At 47.1% G+C, this 27,880-nt stretch overlaps 1 protein-coding gene across 1 annotated transcript in view; it reads right to left on the bottom strand.

Annotated features, from left to right (window-relative positions):
• LOC147122908 (annexin A10-like) overlaps nt 1-27,880 on the bottom strand; it is a 144,857-nt gene that overhangs the window by 108,239 nt on the left and 8,738 nt on the right. Inside the window, exons 2-3 of the mRNA XM_085962137.1 lie at nt 26,126-26,207; nt 1,154-1,248 (exon numbers count right to left, since the gene is read on the bottom strand). Coding sequence (XP_085818263.1) covers nt 1,154-1,248; nt 26,126-26,207 — 177 coding nt within the window. The remainder of the gene's footprint in view (nt 1-1,153; nt 1,249-26,125; nt 26,208-27,880) is intronic.

Raw genomic sequence — 27,880 nt, 5'->3', positions numbered from 1 at the left:
ATTTAAATCGTTCCGCTAGCATCAGCGGCGTGGGGTTTAGATGATCTTTCAGGACAGTAACAATCTCATCGAACGTCTTATCCGCCAGTTCATCTGGTGATAACAGGTGTTTCAATTGCCCGTATGTCTTCGCACCCATTAAATTTAATAATGTTAGAGCTTTATCTTGGTCACGAATTTTATTGGCCTTACAATAATTTTTTACTCTTTCAACATATATGGCCCAATCTTCGAGGTCACTATCAAAGGTGCTAATATTCCCGTGTTTAGGCATTGTAGATTTGCAATTTCTCAGATTTTATTTTGTTTACTTGTTATCAAAGATGGCGGCTTCCCGCTCTTGCCGTCGTCCTCCGCCCACAAAATGGCGGTTTTCCCGCGCTTGGCGGTCTTCACCCGTCCCCCGACGCCGTCTCCCTTCAGCCCCCGAGTGCGGCCCTTATCTTCGCCGCGATCGCCCGAGTGCGGCCCTTATCAGCGGATGCGATCGCTGGATAGCGAAGTGGCTCCCGACCGAAGCGGCTCTTGCTCGCTCCCTCCCGGGCTCTGGCTTACCCGCTCGCGCGTTTCACCGCGGCTCTTATCAGGGATTGCGATCGCCCTTATCTTCTCCAACTTCCCCAGCCCTGTCTTTGCAGCCAACACTGCACGGCTTACCCCACCACCTAGGTTGAACAAGGAAACTGCAGAAAGACTTCTGTCAGTCGCTGGAAGCTGTCAGGATGGCTGCTGCATTCCAGTGCTCAGTCGCTGATGGAGGCTTCAGAGTCCTAAAGCCTGTCGCTTCTAGTGGGGTGGTGATGTTTGAAACCTCTCTTCAACTGCCGCAGGGTAAGAACCTGACTCGTCGCCAGTGTTAAGTATGTGTATTGTATTGAACAATTAACACAAAGACTTAAACGTATAACTCAAACAGGTCTTTACTGGTTGGAGGTAGGGACTACACGTAGATCTTTACTTCATGCCCACAGGCGGGAACTGAGGGGAGATCAGTACCCACAGTACTATTTATACCCCTATGGCCAGGAGTGGTACTGCGTATCACTACGCCCTACAAGTAGTGCAGTCCTGTCCATAGGTTCAAAGTAGCACACATATTACATACACAACACAAAGCATAGTGAAAATAGTGGGAAAATGTAAGATCCCATACCTTTCCATACATAGCATTGTAGGTCTGACCAATAATGAGCCTTTGGGCATTAGAGCGCTGGGTCAAAACTTCAATAAGATCATCTTTGTTGCATTCTAAATGGAGAAATAACAAAGAATGGAATATGGTTGTGTATTGACTTGTGTAATTATTACACTGTTTGCATTTACAAAAGGTAGCCGAAAACCAATAAAATATACTGATACTATTACCAAATAAAAAAAACTTGATACATGCTAGGATGAAATTATATTGGTTCCACTGTAATAATAGGAATAAAATTGAAATGATCACCAAAAGAATTCAAAGGGAGTTTAGAAAAACTCAATTGCACAGTGGCTGGTTAGAGTGTGGAATTCTCTGCCACAAACATCGTTGAAGTAGAGTGTATGAATTCATTTAAAAGGAAGTTAGTTAGTTGCTTAGAAAAAAGGGAAATTAAAGGGTTTCAGGAGTAAGCAGAAGAAAGGGACTAGATCGGTGCAGAAAATGACGCAGACGGGAGAGGCTAAATGGTCTGGTTTAAGTGCTGTAATGTTTTATGGGAGTATTTTTGATTTTGGGAGATGCATAACGGGTGGCTGAATCGATATTGCCCATTATACACTATTATCCAAAGTCAAAATTATTCCCTATGATTCCATAATACCCCAAGACATCTAAAAACTAATATGCAGAGGCAGCTGATCTAATTTGAGGTGACATTTAAACAGTCTGGCCTGTGCAATCTCTATCACCATCCATGGGTCAATATTGTGACATCTACCTATAAAGATCTAAAAAGTTTTAGATTTGGGCTGCTTTTAAAGAGGAGATGGTTCGGGTACAGTCGAGGTACATTCTCACAAAGGGGGAAGGTAAGGCAACCAAAGTCAGAGCTCCCTGGATGGTGAAAGAAATAGAGAGTAAGATGAAGCAGAAAAAGGGCGGTAATGACAGATGTCAGGTTGAGAATACAAGTGAGAATCAGGATGAATATAGAAAGTTCAGAGGGGAAGTGAAAAAGGAAGTAAGAGGGGCAAAGAGAGAGTATGAGAATAGATTGGCAGCTAACAAAAAAGGTAATCCAAAAGTCTTCTATAGGCATATAAATAATAAACGGGTAGTAAGATGAGGGATGGGGCCGATTAAGGACCAAAATGGAGACCTATGCATGGAGGCAGAGGGCATGGCTGAGGTACTAAATGAGTACTTTGCATCTGTCTTTACCAAGGAAGAGGATGCTGCCAAAATCATAGTGAAAGAGGAGGTAGTGCAGATACTGAATGGGATAAAAATTGATAAAGAGGAGGCACTAGAAAGGTTGGCTGTACTTAAAGTAGATAAGTCACCAGGACCGATGGGATGCATCCTAGGATGTTGAGGGAAGTAAAGGTGGAAATTGTGTTGGTACTGGCCATAATCTTCCAATCCTCCTTGGATATGGGGGTGGTGCCAGAGGACTGGAGAATTGCAAATGTTACACACTTGTTCAAGAAAGGGATGTAAGGATAAACCCAGCAACTACAGGCCAGTCAGTTTAACCTCAGTAGTGGGGAAGCTTTTAGAAACGATTATCCAGGACAAAATTAACACTCACTTGGACAAGTGTGGATTAATTAAGGAAAGCCAGCACAGATTTGTTAAAGGCAAATCATGTTTAACTAACTTGATTGAGTTTTTTGATGAGGTAACAGAGAGGGTTGATGAGGCCAATGCGTTTGATGTGGTGTACATGGACTTCCAAAAGGTGTTTGATAAAGTGCCACATAATAGGTTTGCCAGCAAAGTTGAAGCCCATGGAATAAAAGGGACAGTGGCAGCATGGATACGAAATTGGCTCAGTGACAGGAAACAGAGAGTAGTGGTGAACGGTTGTTTTTTGGACTGGAGGAAGGTACACAGTGGTGTTCCCCAGGGGTCAGTACTAGGTCCACTGCTTTTCTTGATATATATATTAAAGACTTGGGGCTGGATTTTCATTGAGGAGTCGGGTAGGAGGCGGGACTACAACTTTCGGGGTTGTAGTCCCGCCTCCATCGAGTTCTAGCCAACCCCCGCGATTTTGACTTGATTGACCTTGTTGAGCCTGCCCAGCGGGCTCAGCAGGCCAATTAAGGGCCACCCAGCAACAGGTGACATCACAGATTGATATTTCATCTGTCAAGACCTTTTGACAGATGAAATATCAGCATTTCACAGCTGTTTGAAGCTATCAAACACTGACAATCTGTACTCTAAGTTAATTCCTTCCTGTCAGAAAGATTTAGCGATCTCCCCGGAACAGAAAGCTGAATGCTGCAATTTTTGACAGCTCGCAGCCATTCTGCTTTCTGTGCTGGTGAGATGAGGGACCCCCAAGACCTGAAGGAAGGAAAGCTGTAAAGGTAAAGGTTAGTAGAACTTCTTTAAACACATTACACACACCAAACACACTTACCTCTGCACTCATGCACCCATCGCTCACCTGAACACCAGACATCTCGACTCCTCCAAGCCCTTCATCCCAAAGGTCCGCCTCCTCTAACTTGGCGTGGTTTGGAGCCGTCGGGCATCCCACACTTCAACATTAAAAATAGGGATTAGGCTAAAAACTGCCTGTTAACTACCTGTTAACAGGCAGTTAATTGGCACTAATCCCCTTCCTGCCTTGGGGAGGTGGGTCCCAGTGCGGGGCGGGTACCCGCCTCCTTTGAAACTGGCATGGAGGCGGGTTGGGTGCGGGATGGGTTCGGGACCCCTGATTTCGGGATTTTAACCCCCCACACACCTCCAATCCCGTCTCCACGGCCCAATGAAAATCCTGCCCTTGGAGTTGGGAGTACAGGGCGCAATTTCAAAATTTGCAGATGACACAAAACTTGGAAGTATAGTGAACAGTGAAAGGGATAGTGATAGACTTCATGAGGACATAAACAGGCTGGTGGAATGGACGTGGCAGATGAAATTTAATGCAGAAAAGTGCGAAGTGATACATTTTTGTAGGAAGAACGAGGCAAGGCAATATACACTAAAGGGTACAATTCTAAAGAGGGCGAATGAACAGAGAGACCTAGGGGTATATGTGCACAAATCGTTGAAGGTGGCAAGGCAGATTGAGAAAGCAATTAAAAAAACATACAGGATCCTGGGCTTCATAAATAGAGGCATAGCGTACAAAAGCAAGGAAGTTATGATGAATCTTTATAAAATACTGGTTTGGCCTCAACTGGAGTATTGTGTCCAATTCTGGGCATCGTAATTTAGGAAGGATGTGAAGGCCTTAGAGAGGGTGCAGAAAAGATTTAGGAGAATGGTTCCAGGGATGAGGGACTTCAGTTATGTGGATCGACTGGAGAAGCTGGGGTTGTTCTCCTTCGAGCAGAGAAGGTTGAGAGGAGATTTGATAGAGGTGTTCAAAATCATGAGGGGGTCTAGACAGAGGAGATAGAGAGAAACTGTTCCCATTGGCTGAAGGGTCGAGAACCAGAGGACACATTTTAAGGTGATTGGCAGAAGAACCAAAGGCGACATGAGGAAAAACTTTTTTGTGCAGTGAGTGGTTAGGATCTGGAATGCACTGCCTGAAAGGGTTGTGGAGTAAGACTTAATCGTGGCTTTAAAAAGGGAATTGGATAAGTACCTGAAGAAAAAGAAAAAGGGCGAGGGAGTGGGACTAGCTGAAGTGCTCTTGCAGAGAGCCGGCATGGGCTCAATGGGCTGAATGGCCTCTTTCTGTGCTGTAACCATTCTATGATTCTATGATCCCTGGTCAGTCTACAGTTGGCTAACTGAACCATGAGGCAGTGTCACGATTGTTCCTGAGGTAGGAAGAGAACAAAATATACAGACAGAGTTCTTGCTCCTATTTTCTATCCAGTTTCTCTTGCTAGAAGTTTACTTGTGTGTATGCCTTCCATGGTTGAACAGCCACCCATCAGTCCCAGGGGGAATTTCCTGACTCACACATGAAGAATGCCCATTTGGGTGATGCTCCAAAGGGCTGCCACTAATCATGGAATTGTGCTGTAGCTAAAATCACTATTTTCAGAACAGCAGGAGTAAGGGGAGAAAACTGCCAACAAAATTGAATGAGAAAATCCTCCCCAAAAACCTGCCTGTGGATTGCATCTTGCGGTAAAGAGAGTGAACTAAAGAAGATCAGTTCTATGACTAATTAGTCATCAGCTAAATATCGCACTTCAACTAAAAGTGCTGAACAAGGAGCAGTGCAATTAATCATTATCTGATAATCTAAATGGCAATGTCAATTTCTTTTAGTGTCTTTCTTAAGTTTCTAATTTCCTCCCCTTCTCTCCTCAAGACACTGACTCATGCTAATGTTTGGCTCCATGGATGCTAGGCAGCCCTCTCATCCCTCGTGTAAATGACTATTTTTCATGGCTGCATATAGTGACACCATCCCACCCAGAATGGAGATGAATGGGTAATTCCCCCTGTCAATTATGCCTGGAGACTGCACTGCTGTAAGTAATAAAAACAGAAAATGCTGGAAATGACCCTTATGGGTCCTAGCTATGCCTGCCTTTTGTGGGATATGTGGAACATTCTTTGTTCCAGTTCTGACTCAGGCCCCCTCCCTTACCTCTTTTTCTGGTACATTGATGACTGTATCGGTGTTGTTTCCTGCTCTCGCCCCAAACTGGAAAATGTCGTCAACTTTGCTTCCAATTTCCACCCTTCCCTCGCCTTCATATGATCCATCCTCAACTCTTCCTTTCCCTTCCTCGACTTCTCTGTCTCCATTTCTGGGGATAGGCTCTCGACCAATATCCACTATAAGCCCAGTGACTCACACAGTTACCTCCCACTCCACTTACTGTAAGGACTCTGTTCCATCCTCCCAGTTTCTCTGTCTCCGCCGCATCTGTTCCGACGATGCCACCTTCCATACCAGTGCTTCTGATATGTCTTCCTTCTTCCTCAACTGAGGATTCCCCTCCACTGTGGTTGACAGTGCCCTTGACCGAGTCCATTCCATTTCCTGCAATTCTGCTCTCATCCCTGCCCCTCCCTCCCAGAACCACAATAGGGTTCCCCTTGTCCTCACATTCCACCCCACCCCACCAGCCTCCACATTTAACGGGTGCCATTTTTGCCAACTCCAGCGTGATCCCACCACCAAACACATCTTCGCCTCCCCTCCCCTTCCAGCATTCCAAAGGACCTGTTCCCTTCGTGGCACCCTGGTCCACTCCTCTATCACCTCCAACACACCCTCCCCTTCCCACGGCACCTTCCCGTGCAAGTGCAGAAGATGCAACACCTGCCCTTTTACCTCCTCCCTTCCCATCATCTAGGGCCCCAAATACTCCTTTTTTTTTTACTTGTACTTCTTGCAATCTAGTATACTGTATTCGCTGCTCACGATGCGGTCTCCTCTACATTGGGGAGACCAAACGCAGATTGGGTGACCACTTTGCAGAACACCTCCGTTCAGTCCACAAGCGTGATCCCAAGCTTCCGATTGTCTGTCATTTTAATTCTCCGCCCCACTCCCACTCTGATCTCTCTGTGCTTGGCCTCCTACACTGTTCCAATGAAGCTCAACGTAAGCTCAAGGAACAGCACCTCATCTTTCTATTAGGCACTTTACAGCTTTCGAGACTCAACATTGAGTTCAACAATTTCAGATCATAACCTCTGCCCCCATTTTTTTGGATGGCAGCTGTTGCTGATGATTCTGATATTCCCATTTACGCCTCCTCGAGACCCATCTTTTGTTCCTTTACTTATTCCATTACCATCATCCCTTTCGTTATTTAATCTCTCCTGCCTTCCACACTAGCACAGACCTTCCCTTTCGATCTTTCCTCCCCTCCCCCTTTACTTGCCTCTGTACTTGCTTAAAACCTGTTACATCTCCAACTTTTTCCAGTTCTGATGAAAGGTCATTGACCTGAAACGTTAACTTTGTTTCTCTCAACAGATGCTGCCTGACCTGCTGAGTATTTACAGCATTTTCTGTTTCTATTTCAGATTTCCAGTATCCGCAGTATTTCGCTTTAGTACTGCTGTAAGTAACTGGGATTGATTTTACACACATCACTTGTATTATTAAACTATCCTCCACTCACTGCATTTTGCTGGAGAAATAATCCTACTGTACTCGGGAGGCTCTGTTTGCTGTAGTTTTGGTCATGAGTTTGGAGACTCTTTAAATTAAAAACACAAGTTCCGTTCACCTCCAACTTATTGTCTGACACAGTTCCGTCAATATTCACTCCAATTATTTCACCGGGAGATCTGAGGTGTGCTGGCTTCCAGATGGGTGATAGTGGGTTTCACCGGATGGGACAGGGGTCCAGGCAATGAAAATGGCCAGGACCCATGAAGAAAAGAAAATCTGTCTTGGCACCCATGAACAGGGATCAAAGGGGAGGTGGATGGGGTCTAGGAAGGAGAATCAGGGTCACCCTCCCTTGATGGCGGGCAGGTGTTTGTTTTTATGGCTGCATTGGGCAGGCAGGCAGCAGACATGTGCCCATGGTGGTGGGTGCCAGCCAGCCACATGCAAATGAGATGCCCCGCTGTTGGCCTGCAAATTCCCTGATCTGATCTAATCAACCATTGGGGTCATCACAGCCATGCACAAACTTCTCCTCAGTTAACATTTACACCTGCATACTTTCAGTAGTGGTCTCTGGATAACCTTACTGATTTTTTCCCTTCCTAACCTTGAGCCACGAAAGCCAACTTTTGCAGTTCTAACTCCATCCAGGAAAAGACTAATTATCTTGGCACAGGCAAGGCAACAAACTTAGGACTTTCCTGGCCTGTATATTTTTGTTCCACATCATACGGTACATTTATCAATTCTGCCATTAAGGGAAGCCCTGTATATTTCTTAACCCCTGAAAAACTGGGGGTCCGGGGGCAAAAAATGTCATTGCCTGGGTTGGTGAGGGTAGAACCTGGGGTGATGATGGTGGGTCCCTACCCCTTTTTTCCAACCATCAGAAACTTTGATTGAAGTGGGAGCAGGTGCGTTATAAGCCTGTCCAGATATGAACCCTGAAATTTTGTGGAGGTTCTATCAGCCACCTGCTGTAACTCAGATGGGGGACCAGCAGAATCTCAGGGAAATGGCATTAGCAGCTGAAAATATTCCCCCATTCCCTGGGGCTGGGTGGTTCCACTGTTCATCTGCCGGAGTTACAACGAGAGACCTGTAAAACCCATGAGGAATTTAAAAATATTTTGGGCCTACTTATGCTGCAGCAAGTGGTTGCAAAGGAATCCCTCTCTCCTGCCATAACCTGAGGCGGGCACCCCATCGGTTCCTTAAGTAGCATGGGTGCTTGCCCACAATATGTACATCCTCCTGACTTAGGCAATATGAGATGGAGTCAGGGGTGCAGCTATACAGTGAGCAGAAGTTTAGCCCTTCAACCATAAGGCCTCTCCTGGAATTTCTGGGCCCTCATCTTTTACAACAATTCTCTCCAGCAATATCACTTTAACATGGTTAGACTTTGGCTAAGTCAGGTTCAACCACAGTACCTCTCTTACTGATCCAATGGGTTGAGCAAAAAGAACACATTGGCCTAGAAATCTGTTGATGTTATGCCTGTTTTACATGTTCAGGCATAAAACGGATCCTAAGTGTCCAATATAGCATGCGGCGTGTGCTCCACCCATCATATTGGCACAGGCTATAGTATTGCTTCAAGTATAGATGTCCTGGGCCCGTGTTTGAAATAGGCATTAGGCTCTTTGCATAATGCCTGTCTCAGGACCCCTTCCCAAAATTGAACTACCTGGAATGTAGCCGGTGCCGGGCCTGCTGCGTTCAGGATAACCAAGCCTACATGTGGCTTAACCAGTAGACCTAAAAGCTGGAGGCGACCACCAAAAAGTACACTTTAAAGAAAATACTTAACTGAATGAGGAGCGTGGAGCTGCACAAGTACTCCTCCTGGCTGCACAGCGGTCCTGAAGACCATTGGCAGCCCTCGCTCGGCCCCCTCTTGATCGCCTCTCCTCCCTCGCAATTGCCTCCTTCCCCTTGCTCTCCTCACCGCCCTGCCTCCCAACCCCAGGACTTACCTGAGGGCCACTGCCAGTAACAAAGTGGCCTGCACTTTACAAGCATTTATTAATTTATGACCTAATTTACAATTGGTGAGCTGCAGACACCTGCTGCGGGTCCACAGGCAGCTTGCTTGCCTGAGGCCCGAGGCCCAATATCGAGTGTGCCTTGGGTCTATCCATTCTTTTCGCGCTGGTGGGCTGTTGCTATTTAAATTCACCCCCACCCTCAAACAGCTTGGGGCACTTTGCCTGTGAAAAGTCCCCATGCTTACTTGGCTAATCCAGGGGCACCATTTAAACAATAACACCTCTGACCCCTATCCATTAAGTAGAGTAAACACAGGAGACATGCGACTGTTATCTTCAGTAATCTGATCTGCCGCTATGGGTTCAAGGTTAGACACTATTGTTACCAGGATCTTCTGGTCGCATGCTGTTACTTAGCGATAAGGCGATGCACAATTCCCCTTATGACTCTATTACATGAAGCTTGATCAGTTCAATCTTTCATTTTGCAGAAAATCACATTTCATTATCCAGATGTTGTTCTTGAAATCTCATTTTTATTTTATTAAGAATTCAAAACAACTTCAGATGATATTACTTGTCTTGAAAGTCAAATAAAATCACCCATAAAATTGTTTAGAAATGCTTGTTGCTTTGTCAAGTAAATTGCATTTGAGAGATCTAGGTGGTCAAACATGTGATTACCGATTGTTAATATTTCATTAGAAAAGTATCAACACAGTAATAATAAAGAATAAAAGAGAAAAAAGTTTAAAAAAACAACTAACATCATCGCTCAGTTGAATTGAAACCAGCCAGTTTATAGGGAAGTGTTGTCAGGATAGGTGTGATTAATGATAGTGGAAACAAAACAAAACCTAATGCAATTTCATTGCATTTTTTTCTTCAAGTAATAAAATTTAAAGCTCCTGTGATGCTGGTTGACTGAGTTGTGCTCTTGATATAATATATTTTGTGTTTATGAGGATTCAAAACTAAATTTTAAAAAATCTTTCCATTTATAAAAGAAATCATGATAACAATGTATAATTCCTTTCATTTCCCTCAGAGGGTGGTTGATTTTACATTAAATTTAAATAAAAGAATCAATACATACACTTCTAGTGTGCATGAATGGAAATGTGATCTTTTAACGCTGTATTATTAATGAAGGATCACTTTGGGAATTTAGTCCTTGTATTTTCACCTTGTTCAGAAAATGATTTTCATGGACACTTAAAATTGCATCTTCACTATACAATAAAGGATGGACATGACCAAGTTTACAATTTGCAAAAGTAAGCAATTTGGAATAACCTGCTCCAGAAACTCTGCTGTTGCACCGTGTTGACTGCTCCAGCAAGTGCATGTTAAGGGATGTTATATCTGCTGTACTCAATCTCTTACAACACTGACTAAATTTAACAGGGATAATTTTAACTGTGGGCAATGCTGTTAAATAGGCGATTTCGCATCAGGTTAGACATCTCTCCCAATTTTCATTTCCATTATGGGAGAACAAAATCAAGGAATGGGAGTATACACTCCAATTACTTTAATAAAAAACAGAAAACACTGCAGACACTCAGTAGATTGGGCAGAATCTTAACCTTCTCTGCTGAAGTAGAAATAGTTCCACTATCTCAATTTGCCCTCATAATAATAATTTCCCATTCCTGGCATTATCCTGGTGAATCTACACTGTACGCACTGTATGGCCGGAATTTTAACTTGGAGGTGGGTAGGGAGCAGGGATGCTGGAATGCAATCGGAAAACCCGGGAGAACAGGTTTCCCGCAGTCCTTGATGAATTTCAGCCTACAGACACCCAGATGAAGAGGCTGGCTGGATGCTGGGCGGATAGGCCTGCGGCATCAGGTTGCAGAGAGAAGGGAGGGAGGGGTCGGGGGCACGGCAGTGCGGTTCAGAGTCTGGAGGAGAATTGGGGCCAAAGGGGGGAGGCTGGAGGAGGATCAGGGCTGGAGGAGGATCGAGGCCGGAGGAGGATCGGGGTCAGAGGAGGATCGGGGCCGGAGGAGGATCGGGGTCGGAGGAGGATCGGGGCCGGAGGTGGATCGTGGCCGGAGGAGGATCAGGGCCAGATGAGGATCGGGGCCGGAGGGGGAGGCCGGAGGAGGATCGAGGCCGGAGGTGGATCGGGGCCAAAGGAGGATTGGGGCCAGAGGTGGATCTGGGCCGGAGGAGGATTGGGGCCAGAGGAGGATCGGGGCCAGAGGAGGATCGGGGCCGGAGGAGGATCGGGGCCAGAGAAGGATCGGGGCCGGAGGAGGATTGGGGCCAGAGGAGGAGCGGGGCCAGAGGTGGATCTGGGCCGGAGGTGGATCTGGGCCAGAGGAGGATCAGGGCCGGAGGAGGATCGGGGCCAGAGGAGGATCAGGGCCGGAGGAGGATCGGGGCCAGAGGAGGAGCGGGGCCAGAGGTGGATCTGGGCCGGAGGTGGATCTGGGCCAGAGGAGGATCAGGGCCGGAGGAGGATCGGGGCCAGAGGAGGATCAGGGCCGGAGGAGGATTGGGGCCGGACGAGGATCTGGGCCGGAGGAGGATCGGGGCCGGACGAGGATCTGGGCCGGAGGAGGATCGGGGCCGGAGGTGGATCGGGGCCGGAGGAGGATCGGGGCCGGAGGAAGATCGGGGCCGGAGGAGGCTCGGGGCCGGAGGAGGATCGGGGCCAGAGGAGGATCAGGGCCGGAGGAGGATTGGGGCCGGACGAGGATCTGGGCCGGAGGAGGATCGGGGCCGGACGAGGATCTGGGCCGGAGGTGGATCGGGGCCGGAGGAGGATCGGGGCCGGAGGAAGATCGGGGCCGGAGGAGGCTCGGGGCCGGAGGAGGATCGGGGCCAGAGGAGGATCAGGGCCGGAGGAAGATCGGGGCCGGAGGTGGATCGGGGCTGGAGGCTGGAGGAGGATCGGGGCCGGAGGAGGATCGGGGCCGGAGGCTGGAGGAGGATCGGGGCCGGAGGAGGATCGGGGCCGGAGGAGGATCGGGGCCGGAGGTGGATCTGGGCTGGAGGCTGGAGGAGGATCAGGGCCAGAGGAGGATCGGGGCCGGAGGTGGATCGGGGCCAGAGGAGGATCGGGGCCAGAGGGGGGAGGCCGGAGGAGAATCGGGGCCGGAGTGGGGAGGCTGGAGGAGGATCGGGGCCGTAGGAGGATCGGGGCCGGAGGAGGATCGGGGCTGGAGGCCGGAGGAGGATCGGAGCCGGAGGAGGATCGGGGCCGGAGGAGGATTGGGGCCGGAGGAGGATCGAGGCCGGAGGAAGATCGGTGCCGGAGGAAGATCGGGGCCGGAGGTGGATCGGGGCCGGAGGCTGGAGGAGGATTGGGGCCGGAGGAGGATCGGGGCCGGAGGCTGGAGGAGGATCGGGGCCGGAGGAGGATCGGGGCCGGAGGTGGATCTGGGCTGGAGGCTGGAGGAGGCTCGGGGCCAGAGGAGGTTCGGGGCCGGAGGAGGATCGGGGCCGGAGGTGGATCGGGGCCGGAGGAGGATCGGGGCTGGAGGAGGGAGGACGGAGGAGAATCGGAGCCGGAGTGGGGAGGCCGGAGGAGGATTGGGGCCGGAGGTGCATCGGGGCCAGAGGAGGATCGGGGCCGGAGGGGGGAGGACGGAGGAGAATTGGGGCCAGAGTGGGGAGGCCGTAGGAGGGTCAGGGCCGGAGGAGGATCAGGGCCAGAGGAGGATCGGGGCCGGAGGGGGGAGGACGGAGGAGAATCGGGGCCGGAGTGGGGAGGCCGGAGGAGGATTGGGGCTGGATGGGGGAGGCCGGAGGAGGATCGGGGCTGGAGGGGGGAGGCCAGGGGAGGATCAGGACCGGAGGGGAGAGGCCGGTGGAGGTTCGGGGTCAAAGAAGGTAGGTCAGAAGGCCAGAGGGGGGAATCAGAGGCAGGGGTTGTGATCGGGGGCTGGAGGGGTGGTCGGGACCAGAGAGGGTAGATTGGAAGGCTGGCAGGGAGAATCGGAATCTGGAGGGGGATGTCGGGGGCCAGAGGGGTGATCGGGTTCCGGAGGGGTGATCAGGAGCCGGGGGCTGAGTATCGAAGGCAGGAGGGTGGGGTTCTGAAGGGTCGGTGGGGGGCAGATTGGAGGCCTTGGGGGGGTGGGGGTTGGAGGCCTTGTGGGGTAGATTGTAGGCCTCGGGCGGGGTGGGTGGGGGGCGGGCGGAGATCTCGGGTGAGATTGGGAGGGTCAGAGAAGTGTCCAATTGCGGGGCATTGGTGAGGCAGGGACGCTGGCTCCAGCTGGTAAGTGGAGAGAGAGTTACCTTCTCGATCCAACAGTCCTCGCCTCTCTTTAGCTGCCGGATTCCCTGAGGCCTGGGAAACCTGGTCAGCCAGAGTTAAAATTGAGATGGTGGACCACTATGAGGCATGGAACCTCATTATAATATTTAAATAGGCAACCCGCCTCCTGCGAATGGGTTGGCTGTCCACCATCCCACCTCCGTTAAATCCGGAAGTGGGTGCTTTGGAGGCAGGTTGGGGTCAGGATTCAGTTTTTTTTAAACTCTTTAACCTCCCACCCAATCCCAACACACCCATTTTTATGGGTTAAAATTCCCCCTTGTGGCTTTAATTTTCTTACTATGATCGGGCATTCAATACTGCAAACAGTATTTGAACTGTGTCCTGATCAATATTTTGTAAATAAATTCATTATTACTGCTTTACTCTTGTACTGTATGCCTCTATTTTTAAAACCCCAAATTCCATTGGCTTTTTTTTAATGGCTTTAACTACCAGCACTTTCAGGGATTAGATATTTAAAGCCTTAGGTATCTCTGTTCATCCGCACTCTTCAGTGTATTTCCATTAAGTGTATAGCCCATTCCTTATTTTTATTCTACCAAAATGTATTACCTCACACTTATTCCCCTAATAATGTGCATTTAATGTCTGCCCATTCTGTTAACCTGTCTATGTCCCCCTGAAGTCTTTTACAGTTGTCCTCACTGTTTGCCAAACCTACTTTTGTGTCATCAGCAAATTATGAGATTGTGTTACCTATAACCAAGTTCAAATCATCAATATATACTGAGAAAAGTGGACCCGGCAATGACCCTGGGATGTACCACTTCCAACCCTTCTTCCGTCTGAGCAACACCCATTTATCATCAACCATGTTTCTATCATTTCCTCACATACCATATGCCTGAATGTTTCTAACAGGCCTCTTGTGAGATACATTATCAAACGCCTTCTGAAAATCCATATACACTATATCTACTGCATTCCCTTTATCTAGCCACTTCTAGACAGCAGCGAGAGCGGCCCTGGGTGGAGACTGAGCGCGGAGACCGAGGAGTTAAAGAGCGGGGAGAGAGAGCGGCCCAGACACACCGGCAGCAGCAGCAAGAGCGGCCCTGGGTGGAGACTGAGCGCGGAGACCGAGGAGTTAAAGAGCGGAGAGAGAGAGAGCGGCCCAGACACACCGGCGGCAGCAGCGAGAGCAGCCCTGGGTGGAGACTGAGTGCGGAGACCGAGGAGTTAAAGAGCGGGGAGAAAGAGCGGCCCAGACTCACCGGTGGCAGCAGCGAGAGCGGCTCTGGGTGGAGACTGAGCGCGGAGACCGAGGAGTTAAAGAGCGTGGAGAGAGAGAGTGGCCCAGACACACCAGCGGCAGCAGCGAGAGCGGCCCTGGGTGGAGACTGAGCGCGGAGACCGAGGAGTTAAAGAGCGGGGAGAGAGAGAACGGCCCAGACACACCGGCGGCAGCAGCGAGAGCAGCCCTGGGTGGAGACTGAGCGCGGAGACCGAGGAGTTAAAGAGCGGGGAGAGAGAGCGGCCCAGACTCACCAGTGGCAGCAGCAAGAGCGGCCCTGGGTGGAGACTGAGCGCGGAGACCGAGGAGTTAAAGAGCGTGGAGAGAGAGCGGCCCAGACACACCGGTGGCAGCAGCAAGAGCGGCCCTGGGTGGAGACTGAGCGCGGAGACCGAGGAGTTAAAGAGCGGGGAGAGAGAGCGGCCCAGACACACCGGTGGCAGCAGCAAGAGCGGCCCTGGGTGGAGACTGAGCGCGGAGACCGAGGAGTTAAAGAGCGTGGAGAGAGAGCGGCCCAGACACACCGGCGGCCGCAGCGAGAAGTAAAAAGTAATCAAAGTGTGACATCACCAGAAAGCTGGTAAGTGATTGGTTGGTGAGTATTTCTCTCTTTCTCGCTTTTTTCCAAACTTAATTTTTGTGGTTTAAAGTTTCTAGGGTCTCTGTTGTGTAGCGGGGAGTAGTAGTAAACAAGGGCCCTTGAGTATATCATTTAATTGTAGTGTAATTAGTGGTATTGATTTGATTTAATTTAATTTGAATTAATTAAAGGGTAATTCATGGCAGGACAGCTTGGCCCCATGGCATGCTCTTCCTGCACTATGTGGGAAATCAGGGACACTTCCTGTGTCCCTGACGACCATGTGTGTGGGAAGTGTATCCAGCTGCAGCTACTGACAGACTGCATTGCGGCTCTGGAGCTGCGAATGGATACATACTGGAGCATTTGCGATGCTGAGGACATTGTGGATAGCACGTTTAGGGAGTTGGTCACACCGCAGGTAAAGGCTGCACAGGCAGGAAGGGAATGGGTGACCACCAGGCAGAGTAGTAGGTGCAGGCAGGTAGTGCAGGGGTTCCCTGTGGCCATCCCCCTTTCAAACAGATATACCACTTTGGATATTGTTGAGGGAGATGGCTTATCAGGGGAAGGCAGCAGCAGCCAACTTCCTGGCACCATGAGTGGTCCTGCTGCACAGGACAGGGGGACAAAGAATGGGAGAGCTATAGTGATAGGCGATTCTATTGTAAGGGAACTAGATAGGCGTTTCTGCGGCCGCAAACGAGACTCCAGGATGGTATGTTGCCTCCCTGGTGCAAGGGTCAAGGATGACTCAGGGCGGCTGCAGGGCATTCTGGAGGGGGAGGGTGAACAGCCAGTTGCCGTGGTGCCAACGATATAGGTAAAAAATGGGATGAGGTCCTAAAAGCTGAATATAGGGAGTTAGGAGGTAAATTAAAAAATAGGACCTCAAAGGTAGTAATCTCAGGATTGCTACCAGTGCCATGTGCTAGTCAGAGTAGAAATAGAAGGATATTTCAGATGAATACATGACTAGAGGAATGGTGCAAGAGGGAGGGATTCAAATTCCTGGGACATTGGAACCAGTTCTGGGGGAGGTGGGACCCGTACAAACTGGATGGTTTGCACCTGGGCGGGACCGGAACCGATGTCCTAGGGGGAGTGTTTGCTAGTGCTGTTGGGGAGGGTTTAAACTAAAATGGCAGGGGGTTGGGAACCTGTGCAAGGAGACAGAGGAAAGCGAAGCAAGGATAGAAACAAAAGACAGGAAGGAGAAAAGCAAAAGTGGAATGCAGAGAAATCTAGAGTGTAAATCAAACAGGGCCACTGTAAATAAGAATTCTAAAAGGACAAAGAGTATTAAAAAATCAAGCCTGAAGGCTTTGTGTCTTAATGCGAGGAGCATTCGTAATAAGTTGGATGAATTAGCTGCGCAAATAGATGTAAATGGATATGAAAATAATTGGGATTACGGAGACATGGCTCCAGGGTGACCAAGACTGGGAATTTAATATCCAGGGGTATTCAATATTCAGGAAGAGCAGGCAAAAAGGAAAAGGAGGTGGGGTAGCATTGCTGGTTGAAGAGGAGATTAACACAATAGTAAGGAAGGATATTAGTTCTGATGATGTGGAATCTGTATGGGCAGAGCTGAGAAATACCAAAGGGCTGAAAATGTTAGTGGGAGCTGTATACAGACCCTCAAACATTAATGTTGAGGTTGGGGATGACATTAAACGGGAAATTAGAGATGCACGCAATAAGGGCACAGCAGTTATCATGGGTGACTTTAATCTACATATAGATTGGGCTAACCAAATTAGTAACAATACTGCGGAGGAGGAATTCCTAGAATGTATACGGGATGGTTTCCTGGACCAATATGTCGAGGAACCAACTAGAGGTCAGGCCATCTTAGACTGGGTATTATGTAATGAGAAAGGATTAATTAGCAATCTTGTGCGAGGTCCCTTGGGGAGGAGCAATCATAATATGATAGAATTCTTCATTAAAATGGAGAGTGAAGTAGTTGACTCAGAGACTAGGGTCCTGAATTTAAATAAAGGAAACTACGAAGGTATGAGGCACGAGTTGGCTAGGATGGATTGGGGAACATTACTTAAAGGGTTGATGGTTTATAGGCAATGGCAAACATTTAAAGATCGCATGGATGAACTACAGAATTTGTTCATCCTTGTTTAGCATAAAAATAAAACAAAAAGGTGACTCAACCGTGGCTAACAAGGGAAATTAGGGATAGCATAAGATCCAAGGAAAGGACATATAATTTGGCCAGAAAAAGCAGCAAACCTGAGGATTGGGAGCAGTTTAGGATTCAGCAAAGGAGGACAAAGGGATTAATTAAGAGGGGGAAAAGAGATTATGAGAGTAAGCTTGCAGGGAACATAAAAACTGACTGTAAAAGCTTCTATAGATATGTGAAGAGAAAAAGATTGGTGAAGTCAAGCATAGGTCCCTTGCAGTCAGAATCAGGGGAATTTATAATGGGGAACAAAGAAATGGCGTACCAATTAAATATATACTTTGGTTCTGTCTTCACAAAGGAGGACACAAATAACCTCCCAGAGATGTCGGGGAACATAGGGTCTAATGAGAGGGAGGAATTGACTGAAATCAGTATTTGTAGGGAAATGATGTTAGGGAAATTGACGGGATTGAAGGCCGATAAATCCCCAGGGCCTGATAATCTACATCCTAGGGTACTTCAGGAAGTGGCCCTAGAAATAGTAGATGCATTGCTGGTCATCTTCCAAAATTCTATAGACTTTGGAACAGTTCCCATGGATTGGAGGATAGCTAATGCTACCCCACTATTTAAAAGAGTGGTAGAGAATAAACGAGGAAATATAGACCGATAAGCCTGACATCAATAGTGGGGAAAATGCTAGAGTCCATTATAAAAGATGTAATAGCAGAGCACTTGGAAAACAGTGACAGGATCAGAAAAGTCAACATGGATTTACAAAAGGTAAATCATGCTTGACTAATCTACTGGAAGTTTTTGAGGATGTAACTGGTAGAATAGATAAGGGAGAACCAGTGGATGTGATGTATTTGGACTTTCAAAAGGCATTTGATAAGGTCCCGCATAAGAGATTAGCGTGTAAAGTTAAAGCACATGGGATTGGGGGTAAGGTACTGTCTTGGATAGAGAACTGGTTGGCAGACAGGAAGCAAAGATTTGGAATAAACGTTTTTTTTTCCGAGCGGCAGACAGTGACTAGTGGGGTACCGCAGGGATCGGTGCTAGGACCCCAACTATTCACAATATATATAAATGATCTAGAAAAGGGAACTAGATGTTATATCTCGAAGTTTGCAGATGACACAAAGCTGGGTGGGCGTGTGTGCCGTGAGGAGGATGCAGAGAAACTCCAGTATGATTTGGACAGGTTGGGTGATTGGGCAGATGCATGGCAAATGCAGTATAATGTGGATAAATGAGAGGTTATCCACTTCGGTGGCAAAAACAGGAAGACAGATTATTATCTGAACGGCAATAGATTGGGAAAAGGGGACATGCAACGAGACCTGGGTGTCCTTGTACACCAGTCGCTGAAGGTAAGCATGCAGGTGCAGCAGGCGGTTAAGAAGGCAAATGGTATGTTGGCCTTCATAGCGAGAGGATTCAAGTACAGGAGCAAGGATGTCTTGCTGCAGTTGTACAGGGCCTTGGTGAGACCACACCTTGGGTATTGTGTGCAGTTTTGGTCACCTTATCTGAGGGGGGATGTTCTTGCCATGGAGAGAGTGCAGCGAAGATTCACCAGACTGATACCTGGGATAGCAGGAATGACGTATGAGGAGAGATTGGGTTGATTAGGCTTATATTCGCTAGAGTTTAGAAGAATGAGAGGGGATCTCATTGAAACTTATAAAATTCTAACAGGACTAGACAGACTAGATGCAGGAAGGATGTTCCCGATGGCGGGGGAGTCTAGGACCAGGGGTCACAGTCTAAGGATAAGGGGTAAGCCATTTAGGACTGAGATGAGGAGGAATTTCTTTGCCCAGAGAGTGGTAAACCTGTGGAATTCTCTGCCACACAGGGCAGTTGAGGCCAATTCATTAAATATGTTCAAGAAGAAGTTGGATATATTTCTTGAGGCTAACGGGATCAAGGGATATGGGGAGAAAGCAGGGACAGGGTACTGAATTTGGATGATCAACCATGATCTCATTAAATGGCAGAGCAGGCTCGAGGGGCCGAATGGCCTACTCCTGCTCCTATCTTCTATGTTTCTATGTTTCTTCAAAATATTCAGCTTTTTCAAGCACAACAGGCTGGATTTTCCCGTTTCTCACCCGCACAGTGTGGAAGGACCCGGGAGATGGCGGGAAACCCGGAAGTTCAGGTTTCCCGGCATGCTGTGGAGTTTTAACTCCATAGTGTGTGTGCGATGTAAATTGCGGGTTCCCCACCTCCCCACCTAGAAGTCAGCCTGATTGACAGGCTGGCTTCCAGTCATGCGGGCAACGCGGACTAGGATGCCACAGGACCAGGCAGGTGCTGGGCCCAGGATGGTTGGGTGAGGAGTCCGATCCCCGACCGCAGGGCTGAGTCGCGATTTTGTGGGGTGTCCGATCCCTGGGGGGTCCGAACCCCGATCCCGGGGGGTGCAGGCTGCTGGTGGGGGAGCTTCGGGGCCCGGGACGAAGCACTCCTGCTCCTCCCGGCCCACAAAGATTGCTCCCCGAGGCTGCGGCAACCTCATTGCAGCTACCGGGAATCCTGAGCCCCGGGACCCCTGGCCGCCTGAAGTTAAACCTGCACAGTAGAGGCTTCAGGCCTCCTGGCAGCGGGTTGATTGCTCGTCCCCTCATCCCGCCTGAGTGAAAGGCGAAAGTGGGCGGGTTGGAGGCGTGTTGGGGTCGGCGTTTAGATTTACACAACTTTCACTTCCCCCCCAACCTCCAACACACCTGTTTTCTCCTGTGAAAATTCTGGCCAACATGTTGACTGTTGTTGATTAACGCCTGCATTTTATAAATACTTGTTAATTGTATCTTTGAATTTTAGATTCTAAGATTTTTCTCACAACTGACAATAGTCTACTTGGTCAGGAGTGGGAAACTCAGCTGATTCCTCCTGCCGCCCCCCCCCCCCCCCAAGCCCTTACTAAGTGATACTGAGGCCAAATGTGACAACCTAATGCTGGTCTGGTTGAGATCAGTTAACTCAGCAGCGACAGATTTAAACCTAATAATTCCCTGATCTGTGCATTTACGCAGTGCAATTCCTATTGAGCCAACTTAGAAGATATCCATTTACCACAGTGAAAACTGACTCACTGTTTGTGGAAGTTCTTCCCATTTTACTAACCTTCAACTGAATACTCTACACACTTCACATTAATTTGTTCTTAAATGCCTATCCATAAACATGGTCAAACACCAAGGCTTCGATATTAACCCCCCACGATGGGCAGGAGAGGTGCGGGGGCGAGGGGGGGGTTAAAGTGTTAAATGCACGGAACGCAACCCTAGCACATGCCTGCGCCTTTTTTTCGCTGGCGGATATCATGCCATCCGAGTCCCGCCATGGCGAGGCGGGACACGTAACATATTTAAATCAGGCAGCCACATTACAATTGGGAGCCTAATGTAAAATTGACTGTTGCTGCACGGGTTTCCCTGGGGTCAGGAAACCTGGCAGTGAAAGGGAGCTGGGAGCTGCCGGCTCCACAAGGTAAGCATCTTTTCCAGCATTCCTTGTGGACCAGGAGGAGCAGGAGTGCTCCCCCCTCCCCTCACCCCGGCCCCTCAAGGAAGCCTTTGGCCTCCCCCATGCCTGATCGCCAGCCTCCCCATCCCCCTCCCCACCCCACCTCCCGCTCGCAGCCCTCCCACCCAATTGCCGACCTCTCTGACCTCCCGACTGCCAGGGGCCGTTCCCAAGGGTTCCCGGCTGTAGCATCCCACCGCTGGTTTTTCCTCCCAGCTGTCAATTTGGCCGGCTGCTGGGCAGAAAAAGGATAAAAAAAATTATAATGAGGTCTTGTTATTAAGTGCGGCAGGACCTCCTCATCCTCGGCCTTGCCGGGTGTTTTGGCCTCCCCATACCCCCCGTCTCCCTGTAAATATCAGGGCTCAAAAGTTTAACCTGGTTCTGGATGCAATTTTACTCAAAGAGGATCATTTATAATGGATTGCCATGAGCTTATGAAAGCAGTAAAGTCTGATTGAATATTAAGTACCTCTTCATATTAAACATATACTGTCATTAAATGAATTGTGGTCATAATTGCTTAGTTCACAATCAGTGTAATGATTATATAACTAATGTGAACCAAGCTAAAAGCAATTCCCTCGTCGTGCAATCAACATAACAACTACAAGTGCCCAAAGTATGAATCCAGCTAATTAATTCAGTCTATTTCAAAAAGAGGGATGTTACTTTAATGAATGTGATATTACATTTTCCAATAAAATATTTATAATCTCATTGTTGTTGCAGGTTTAATGCAATCGTTCTGTCTAGACCAAAGTGGTATCTGGCTCGTCAACATTGAAGTAGTGTAATAGAGAAGGAATAGTGTTAAGCAATAGGGATCGTAAATGAAATAATAAACTCCCACATTGTTCTGTTGAGAAACATGGTACTGCAGCACACCTATGAACAAAATCCTAGTGCTGTGGTAAGCTGATCTCAGTGGGCATGACACTTTGGCCGCAATTTTTTCAATTGAGGCGGGTTGGGTGCAGGTCAGGTGGTTTCCGGCTTCCAGTTCTGCCCCCAACTGCATCCGGCCCACAAATGTGATTTTACGTTGATTGGCCTTGTTAAGCCCGCCCTGCGGGCTTGCTGGCCAATTAAGAGAAAGCTGGTCAGCTGACGTCATTTGATGACGTGTCATCTGCCGGTTTTCTTAAAGGGCCCACGCACAATATTTTTTTGACAGCTGATTTTTCAGTGTTTGACAGCATTGAGGTGCTGCAAACACTGACAATCACTGTAGAAAGGTTCAGCTCTTGCACCCAGGTGCTCCAATGACTCCCTCCATAGGCTGGAATAGATGGTAGCTGCAGGTGAGGTGACAGAAGCGATCTGTCACTAGTGAGAGAGGTTCTCCCAATGAGGTGGCACTGGATATGGATTTCAAAACTTGTTACCTAAAGAAATGTGTAAATGCATTAAAAATAAATTTCCCAACATTTTCTTACCTCTGAGACTCCCCAATGCACCTTTGGATCCTTCACACCACTTCTGCAGCTGTCATCAATCCAGAAACATTACAGCAGACTCACAACATGCCACACTTAACTGGCGTGGTGTCCGGACATCGGGAAATCCGAGGCAGAAGCGGCAAAATTCAAAATTAGCCTGTCAACTACTATCAACTACCTGCTAATAGGCAGGTAATTTGCTTTAATCCTCTTCCCGCTGCTAGGTGTCGGGTCCATGCACAAATCGGGGACCTGACATTTGGGAAAATTGTTTGGAGGTGGGTTGATGGCGGGATCGCAACCCGCCGTCAAACAAGACGATTTTAACCTTTGACCAACCTCCAAACCCATCCTCTCAGTACTGATAAAATCGCAGCCTTTGCCTCAGCGTCTGCTTCTTTTCCTAATCACTAACCAGTGAATGTTGGACAAAGAATGTTTGGCTGTTTGGAAACTGTACCCAGCCAAGAGTCAACATGAGAGGAGTTAAGGAGGGGTGGGGAGCAGATAGGATGGAAAAACGAGAAAAGTAATTTCACCCTAATTTTCTCTTGTTTTCTAGTGTATTTCTGTTGATTTAAAAATAGTTTATTAAAGTGTTGTTATTGCTAATAAAAGAAGCTCCCCTGCCCAAATGTTTTGACTACGAGAACTGCATAAGTGCCTCCCATGGAGCCTGATTGGCCAGGTGTAAAATGTAATTTTCCAGCCACGTACAAAGTTTGAAATCAATGTCATCATTAATTTGCATGTGTTTGAAGTTGCTGAAATAATGTCAGAAGTGGGGATGTTCGCTGATGATTGCACACTGTTCAGCACCACTCGAGACTTGTCAGATACTGACGCAGTCTGTGTCCATATGCAGCAAGACCTGGACAACATTCAGACTTGGGCTGACAAGTGGCAAGTAACATTCGCACCACACAAGTGCCAGGCAATGACCATCTCCAACAAGCGAGACTCTAACCATCTCCCCTTGACATTCAATGGCATTACCATCGCTGAATCCCCCACTATCAACATCCTGGGGGTTACCATTGATCAGAAACTGAACTGGACCAGCCATATAAATACTGTGGCTACAAGAGCAGGCCAGAGGCTGGGAATTCTGCAGCGAGTGTCTCACCTCCTGACTCCCCAAAGCCTTTCCACCATCTACAAGGCACAAGTCAGGAGTGTGATGGAATACTCTCCACTTGCCTGGATGAGTGCAGCTCCAACAACACTCAAGAAGCTCGACACCATTCAGGATAAAGCAGCCCGCTTGATTGGCACTCCATCCACCACCTTCAACATTCACTCCCTCCACCACCGGCGCACTGTGGCTGCAGTGTGTACCATCTACAAGATGCACTGCAGCAACTTGCCAAAGCTCCTTCAACAGCACCTTCCAAACCCACGACCTCTACCACTTAGAAGGACAAGGGCAGCAGACACATGGGAACATCACCACCTACAAGTTCCCCTCCAAGCCACATACCATCCTGACTTGGACCTGTATTGCCGATCCTTCACTGTCGCTGGGCCAAAATCCTGGAACTCCCTTCCTAACAGCATTGTGGGTGTACCTACACCATATGGACTGCAGCAGTTCAAGAAGGCGGCTCACCACCATCTTCTCAAGGGCAATTAGGGATGGGCACTAAATGCAGGCTTAGCCAGCGATGCCCACATCCCATCAATGAATAATTTTTTTTTTTTTTAAATGTGAAACCCATGGGATCACGTGGAAAATTGGTTCTACACCTCGCCCAATATTATTCTGCATTGACTTCAATCGATAGTAAAATCGGGGGGAGGGGGGTTTAAATCCAGCATTGCACCCGATCCCGTCAATTTACTGATGGGCAGGTTAGGTTAAAATTGCCCCCAAGAAATCTTGGTGTTCTGTTTTATGATTTATCTGTAGTTCTAAGAACAGCTTTTTCCAAACCCCTAAGCCCACAAAAATTCAGAAAGAAAAAGCAGTGAATAAGAATTGGGAAGTGTAAATCTGACTGAACTTGGATGGGCAGAATCTCAAGGCTTGAGGGCTGTGCCGCTCACAAGCCACAGTTAGAACCCCCTGGCCCGGAAATTCCTCTAAGCTAAAAAGAGATAATCCTGTCATCTGTGCTGTATTTAAAAGCTGTTGCAAAGAACTATGATTAACTCTAACACTAAGTTGTTTTTTCTAACAACTTCTGTATTTTTTTTCAATCTTTTGCTCAAAATGTGACTGCTGGTAATATTATTGGAGGAGTTAGCTTGGAGAAGTAATTGTATTTGACAGTGTGGATTTTCTTTTAACACATTTGCTGGAACTGACAGAATTAATTCAGCTTCCTCACACGTGAACCTAGTTGCTTCTCCCATGAGGTTCACACTCACCATTTTTATCAAAATATTCCAAAATTAAAACAGAAAACAGACAGAAGGAACATTAAAGTTGGTTGAGGTTACTGATAATTAATGTAACTATTTGATTTTTAAATGGGACACTGTTAGCGAAACGCCTGGAATAAACTTCAGGCTATTTATTCAATAGTGTGAGTGCAACAGGCTCCTTAACTGGCCATAATTTATGGCTCTATTTTTGCATGCAACAAAATCTGCCACGCATTCTTGCGTCCTTCCTTAAATGTGTTTTAATAGTAATTAATAGACAGGGCCACAATTGCAGTTGAAAGCCTATTTATATTATTTACCCAGATACATTAATGAATCAAAACACTGAATGTACTAAATGTCCCCGTAAAGCACAATTTCACACTGAAGTCATTCACTTAATTAGTTTTCCACTATATTAATCCAACTTAGAAATAGTTTACGTCTTAATAACTGTTGGTGAAATAATGTTCAGGATATTTAAACCAAAGCAGTATCATAGAGATTAATAATGTTTCTGCCCTTAAATCTTTGGGACTAGGATTTGAATACAGGTGAGAATGATTAGATTCTCCTCTCCCTGGTGACTATTTGTGCTAAGTGAAATGATTTTGAACACTCTCAACCCATTTTTAGTGGTTTGGTTATCAGTCCACACCATAAAAGTGTTGATAATTTGGCACCAATTGGCAACCTTGTACATGAAGGCCACAAATTGGCTCGTTTGGCGAAGGGCAATGTCAGGCTAGTATAGTGAGGAAAGGTGTGCCATTCTAAGGTCGGGGTTAAGACATGTTGTTGCAACAGAGCAGGGGAAACGTTACCGTGTTTCTAACTCATGCTATACCTACCCTTAAAGCTCTTGATGCTGACACTAGGTGCAAAAGTGCAAATCACTGAAATCACTTACAGTTGAGTGCATACACTTAAAATTCATGATGTCTGTAAGTACTTGGTATTGTGACAAGACATTAAGCGTTTCAGGAATTGCATTATTGAAAATTGCGGAAAAACTATTGTGTTTGTCAAATCACATCACAGCACCCACAGCAATTAAAGCCTCAGAAATTTGTAAGATTGACACCTGGAAAAAAAAGTTTTAATGACTAAAAAATGGCATAAAATGCTTACTATTAAAATGATTCAAGGTTTTCTTTTAATTTGATTCTGCTTAACAATCTGTCAAATTAATGATCGTTCTTCAATCTTTTTGTAGGATGAAGGAGTTAGAAGAAAGAAGAAAGAAAGAAGGGGACAATGTTTGACCTGTTTCTTTAAAGGTATTTTATAGCAGCACATTTATTAGATGTTACATACCCATTCCCTGTAGTGCTGAGACCAACATGTCTGCATCTTGACCAGGGTTAAAGTCTGTTGCTGGAAAAATTGTCCCTTGATTCTGTGGAAATAAAAATGCATGATGCCAGGTAACATAAACAATAGGGGCAGGCTACACAGCACAAAGTAGAAGGCCATGCAGATTATTGAACAGTAATTGTAAATGTATTGTGTTCAGCTATTATTTTAAATAGCAAAATTATGTTAAATAGCAAAATTAATGTAAGTTAGTTAGCTTTAGCTTTTTAATCTAATATATTTTAAATTAAGACAATCATTTATTAGCTGGATAGAATGCATTTTTATCAACATTGCTATTTAAAATAATACAGTGCATTTTTGCAGTTTGTTTCCAATATTTTCATATCTTGCTCATTTTCAGATATCATATTTTAAATTGTTTGAAATATTCTTGTATTTATAAAAGGGTATATTTATGACTATTTTACTGTTTTCTAATAGTAACTTGACCAGTTAAGCCAAAGACTATGATGTTGAAAAAATATTTGGAATTCATATTTCATTAATATACAAAAAAATCTTATGTTAGAGAGCACCACAAACAACCTGTATAATACATATACTTCCCTGAAGACTACAAATTATACACTTAAAAATTAAACTTACTAAATTAATTAAGCATCTATGGATATGAAGGATTGCTTATTTTGGGGGGATTATCCCAGGTGATATGTTGGACATCCTGGAGAGATGTATGTTGGATATCTTGGGGAGTTAAGGGTTAACAGTCGAACTTCTTTGTATCTTAAAGCAACATGGGCCGCGATTTTACCATAGGCGGCGGGTTGGCTGGTCAGCGGGTTCCAGTCCCGCTGCTGGTTTCAGTCGCTCTGAAATTAACTGGGCTTAATTAAACCCGCCGTGCGCGTTACTTGGCCCAATCAATGGGTTCGGGTCTGCTGCTCGCCTCTGCTGATGTCTTCCATTCAGCTGCATTTAAGGGGCCCATGCAGCCTTGTGGTGTTTCATTCACGTTCTGCTGCTTCTCAGTGTTACTGACAGCGAGGTGACTGCTTCAAGAGCCAAGGCTTCTCCAAGATTCGATCATGACTCCCTCCGTGCTCTTGTGGAGGGAGTGAGAGGGCGCAAGGAGGTTCTGTTCCCCTCAAATGGACGGAGGAAGCCTCCTCAGCAAACCAAGGCAGCCTGGCTACAAATTGCTGAGAAGGTTAGCGCTAGGTTTTTGTGTTCACGCACCTGGGATCAGTGCCGGAAAAGGTTCAATGATCTGCTACACTCATCAAAAGTGAGTATAACATCACACTTACCTTCAATCTGCTCATCAGCACTCTGCATTGTCAACCTACTCCTGCACATCCCAACTTACCCTTACATCCCTTGCACCCTTAACCATCCTTTTCTCTATGGACAGAATCACTCCACCATTCTACTGTGCACCCCTCACACTTGCTATCACTGTTATGCAATGGCAACAACTAACAATGCACAGAGAGGGCCCTTGGTATTGGCACCTCACTCCATCTTTGTCTCCCTCTAATCATCTATGCTATTGATTCTCTACACTCATTCCAACATTCTCGCTCAAACTCCACTTGTGTCCCTCATTGCAGGAAAAGAGAGCCCACAATAAGAGGGAGAGGGGGAGGACAGAGAGGCCCACCTTCCATGGCACACTTAACATCTGCTGAGGAGGCTGCTATTGACATTGTTGGATATGCTGAGGAGCTAGAAGTGGGGGATGGAGAGATGGGC

Source organism: Somniosus microcephalus, chromosome 2, assembly GCF_052327205.1.
Source record: "Somniosus microcephalus isolate GS21.2 chromosome 2, FLI_Smic_1.0, whole genome shotgun sequence".
Taxonomy (NCBI): Eukaryota; Metazoa; Chordata; class Chondrichthyes; order Squaliformes; family Somniosidae; genus Somniosus; species Somniosus microcephalus.
The sequence above is the reverse complement of the archived record's forward strand: the minus strand, read 5'-3'. Positions and strand labels throughout refer to the sequence as shown.